Here is a 4505-nt window from a genome sequence, read left to right as displayed (position 1 = left end):
ACGTACAAGCGTGTAGGGAAAATGAAGTGCAATAGCTATTTGTACCAAGCAGCACCTGTGGTCAAACACTTACACTTCAGCATTGGCTGGTTCAGTTCAGCTGTAACTTGTCACTGAGAATAGAGAGCAGAGGTTATAATTTTCTGGGCTTGTGAAAACCTGTGTATTTTCCTTATAGTAAAGAAATATCTGAATGTGAGACTCCTAACAGCAGAAAAAAACACCATCTAACAACTAAGGATATAGTGTAATAAAGAGACCAGATTATCCAACGTGTCTGTTGTAACAAGTAATCATCAATCTTTTTTCTTTTCTTTTGTTTTTTTTTTTTCCAAGCAATTGTTATGATGAAGGATCAATTGCTTGTCCTTTTTCAACCATGTCTGGCATTTAAACTTGTCACAAGAGAAAATTTCTTTGTGAAATGTGGTTTTGGTGACATGGGGATTTGATTTTCTTTCGTATACGTATCTAAAACATTTGAAAAGACTTTGCTGAAGTATTTTTTAGAAGGATTTCTTTTGAGAACCTTCTTTAATAAAACTACACCCCAAAATGCATTTATTTTTGTTGTGCTGTTTCTTTGGTTAAGGCTGGTATATGAATTAAACCTCTCATCCCCAGCATATATGGCTGGCTCCTGCCTGTATTCTGGCAGATGGGTTTGTTCAGCCTTGTCCTCATGGATGCCATGCAGGTAAATGAGTTTCTAAGCCTGTCAACAATGTTTTCAGGAAAAACTTCAGTAAGTGATTTAGGAAATTCTTTTTCATAAGGTTATCATGTGTATTGAGATAATACCCATAATATTCCTTTGCCATCATTCTTAGCAGTTTGGATGTGTCCTGAGGACATTTTCTGGGTGCATTGTCAAATGTTTCCACCTGTTATCCATGTCTGAAGGTGCTTTGTGTCAGGAACTATTCCTTCAAAACACTTGCTCTCTATAAGCTCTGTTTGTGAAGTGTCTAGGAAACTTAGGGTCATAATTCAAACCTGGAAGGACTGACAATGGTCCTATCATAGCTAGGTATGTTAGCCAAATCATCTCCTACCTAATTTTGACTTGTATAAATGATAAAGTCTCATAAGAGGATGTATTGTTTAATGCTCAGATTACATTTTGTGAACTAGTTTTCCAATTTATGTGGTCCAGAAATCTTTATCTATTCACAATTTACATAAATGACTAGAGAAGATTTCTGAAAACAAAGCATGCATCTTTAAAAGTGTTAACCCAAATGCATTGGGCTTTATTTCTTGGATTTCATTTCAAATCCCAAAGATTCAAAAAGCCCACTGCAAGAATTTGCATGCTGCATAGTAATCAGGATGCTCTGATATTTATCTGAATGATTTGGGTTATGGAAATACTTTTTCTAGATAAAGTTAAATGCGTGCTCAAAAATACAAAATAAATGTTTTGTTTAATAATTGCTTAAGTTGTTCTAAAGAATAGGATGATTTCTAACATACATTTGAATATAACTGCAGAAAATACATCACTGATATGTTCTGGTATAGTATTTTAAAATAGTATAATCTCCTGGGGAAATCACTCACCTTATTTATATAGGATTTCACTCTGCAAGGTCTAAACCCGTCATGTAGGTATGTACAGAATCATTGCATAGTTCTTGGCATTGATCTGGTGCTCAGCACAATATTGTGCTCTTAAAGAATATTTGACTAAAATGCAGGGGAAAAGTACTGCAGGGTTTTAGGTTTGGGTTTTTTTAAAGTAATATAAAGTTAGTAGAAGCTGTTTGCAAGCACTTGTTCAAAGGCACCCTACAAAAGACTGCATAAAATGAATTTACCAAGAAAGTAATCACATAATTGTCTCATGCTGCTGGGATTTAAATGAGGTAGCCCTAAACCTAATCCCATGGAAAAATTATTGTTTATTGTAGGCATACTCTTATACATTGAAAACAAGTCTATTTCTATGCAAGCATCGAAGTATTTCATGCAAAATAATGCCTACAATACAAAACTAGTAACACTACAGTGCTTACAGTAACGCTGCAGTAAAAGAAACAGTTAGAGCTTTTGTGGGTGTACATCTGCAAGCTGTAACTGCATCCCCTCCAGATCAGTTGTTTCACTTCTCTTGCGCTGTCACTGTTGTTTAACTTGTCTGCCATGGATTTGATAAAAGGGAAAGGCACAGGATATTCAAGTTTTAGGACTTGTCTTCATGGAGGGGATACCTAATGCAAACCACAAAGGAAGGCAAATTAAAAAGCAACTTCAGACAAATATGTGTGAAATCCATAAATCCAGTAGGCTGTTATTAAAATCAAAGCAAGGAAGGATGGATGCTCTCGAGCAGGTTGTCTCGTTTTTGCTCTTTGCCATAGAGAACAATTTGAAACTAATTCCTGTAGAATTACATTACTTCATTTTTTTACATTACTGTAGACTTACATTTTACATAAAGACATTTAAAAACTTCTGATCAATTGATTGCCAGGTGCCTAATAAATAAGGACAATATCTATGTCTACATGTTTACTTTGGATGGAGAATGATGATGAGAAGCAGCACAGCTAAACTTCACCTCTTTACCTTAACTCTCTCTTTAGTTCTGAGAGGAAGCTGTGAGTTCTTTTCATGTCTCCCCAAATAAGATTATCTGTAACATTTTCTTTTACTAACACAGTAGAAACCCCAGTACAATTTCTATAAGCCTGCTGTGCAAATCACTGGCAGAATGTGAAAGGTTGCACAGGACTAAAGGATGCAACTTCTCAGGTGAATAAAATTTGGGATAGGTGCTCTTAGGAAGGACACTGTGTATTTGTCATGGAGGTTTCTTTCCTTTCCTATTTTTCAGAAAAATACCATTCTTTCCCCCACGGATTTCATATTGGGTGCTGAAGAGCAATAGATTTACTAGTGTAATGAACAGTCAGTGGTTATTTTTGGAGTTAGCAAACCTTTTATAGCTTTGCGTTTTTTAATACAGCTATTCTTAATCCTCCTCACTGATGCCTTTTAATTTGGGGTGTGGGGCAGGGAGCTGTTCTAATTTGGGTTATGTGTTCCTTCATCTCTTTCTAAATAGTTACATACTTTAATGATTTTCAGTTTCAAACCAAGAAATGTTGCCAACCAGAGCAGATATTCTAGTTGAAGTGAAAATTAGTTCTTGACTCATGAAAAGGTGGCTTGGTTTTTATTTGGTAACTTCCCAGTACAGGTAAATGAGGAGAATTTTGTTTTTTAAATACTTGATGCTTTTGTCTCAAGTTCTGTTTTAATGTGTCTTTGTGAACACTGAACACAGCAAGCTGGTTCTCCTGCCCCTGCTGCAAACTGATGTATAAAAACTGTTTACCTGTAGATTTCTTCCTTAAATGATAATTAACGTTCATAACTATCCTGAAAATGCTTTACATACTGTTTCTTCTAAGAGACAAGATGTTGGCTCTTATTTTGTTATCAAATTTGACATCAGTGTGTTGAGCTGAATTTACATGTTCTTTCCCTCCCCTAGTACCCAACAGAACCGCCGGATTGCCTTGTGGATTTTCCAGTTCCGTTTGCTATTTCTTGGATGCCCCAGGTAAACTGCTGTACTGTCCATCTCTTTTTAATAATGGGTACATACACAATATGTTGTGATAATGAGGGGTTGGACTTTATTTTTTAACTCCAGCTTTTTCCCTGTGTGCATTTTACTTTCATACATGCTTATGAAAACCTAACAATAGTGAACTCCATATTCCTTATGAGAGTGTTTTAAACATTTCCCTTGCCATATAGATACACTTTCCATGCTGTATGCTTTACACTCATACTGGCTGTATTTTTCTTCAGCTGTTCATATGGCTGGAATAATCTTTAGGAATGATATTGGGAAAATATAGGCACAAGAAACAATTGTCTGATTGACCAGAAGTACCCTCTAAAGTTGACCGACATTAAAAAAGGCAGCCCCCCACTTTATCCTATGTAATTTTGATAACACAACAAAACTTTTCCAGTTACAATCAAAAGAACAGGAAAGTACACAATAGAATCCTGATTTCATGGTTTAACTTACATTGTTAATATAAAGAACCAAGTGCTCCTGTCTTTTTTTAGTCTCTCTTGCATTATTGCATGTATCTTTTTCCCTTAATAGAGCATGTGTACTTGATTAAATGGATTTAAATGTGACCACTTAGATGTAAGTTAATTTGAATTATCTCTAGAAAATAGTTGATGTTTAATTTCATTTCATTCAGGAAAATAGATTTTACCTAAATGATTGCATTTCATAACTCTAACTCTCACGAGGATTCCTACCCATCCATAAAGCCTGTCTCGATGGCACTAAATCTACATAAATTTAGTAGGGAACATGGGAAAAGACTGCAGCAGAGGATTTTAGGACAGGCATATAATTTTGACTGCAAAGCTCAAGGTTCTGCACCTCACCTCAGATCTTGTAATACAAGAGCTTGAGGAAATAACTGTAAAGGTAGCCATTGCAAATGAAATATATAATATATATA

At 35.4% G+C, this 4505-nt stretch overlaps 1 protein-coding gene across 1 annotated transcript in view; it reads left to right on the top strand.

The window, feature by feature from the left end:
• LOC104408088 (E3 ubiquitin-protein ligase FANCL-like) overlaps nucleotides 1-3571 on the top strand; it is a gene marked incomplete at both ends in the record, with an annotated part of 14537 nt that extends 10966 nt beyond the window's left edge. The window contains one exon of the mRNA XM_010017570.1: nucleotides 3503-3571. Coding sequence (XP_010015872.1) covers nucleotides 3503-3571 — 69 coding nt within the window. The remainder of the gene's footprint in view (nucleotides 1-3502) is intronic.
• Between the last annotated feature and the right edge of the window lie 934 nt (nucleotides 3572-4505).

Source organism: Nestor notabilis, unplaced genomic scaffold (genome assembly GCF_000696875.1).
Source record: "Nestor notabilis isolate BGI_N333 unplaced genomic scaffold, ASM69687v1 scaffold3857, whole genome shotgun sequence".
NCBI lineage: Eukaryota > Metazoa > Chordata > Aves > Psittaciformes > Psittacidae > Nestor > Nestor notabilis.
This window is presented reverse-complemented; position numbering and strand designations above follow the sequence as displayed.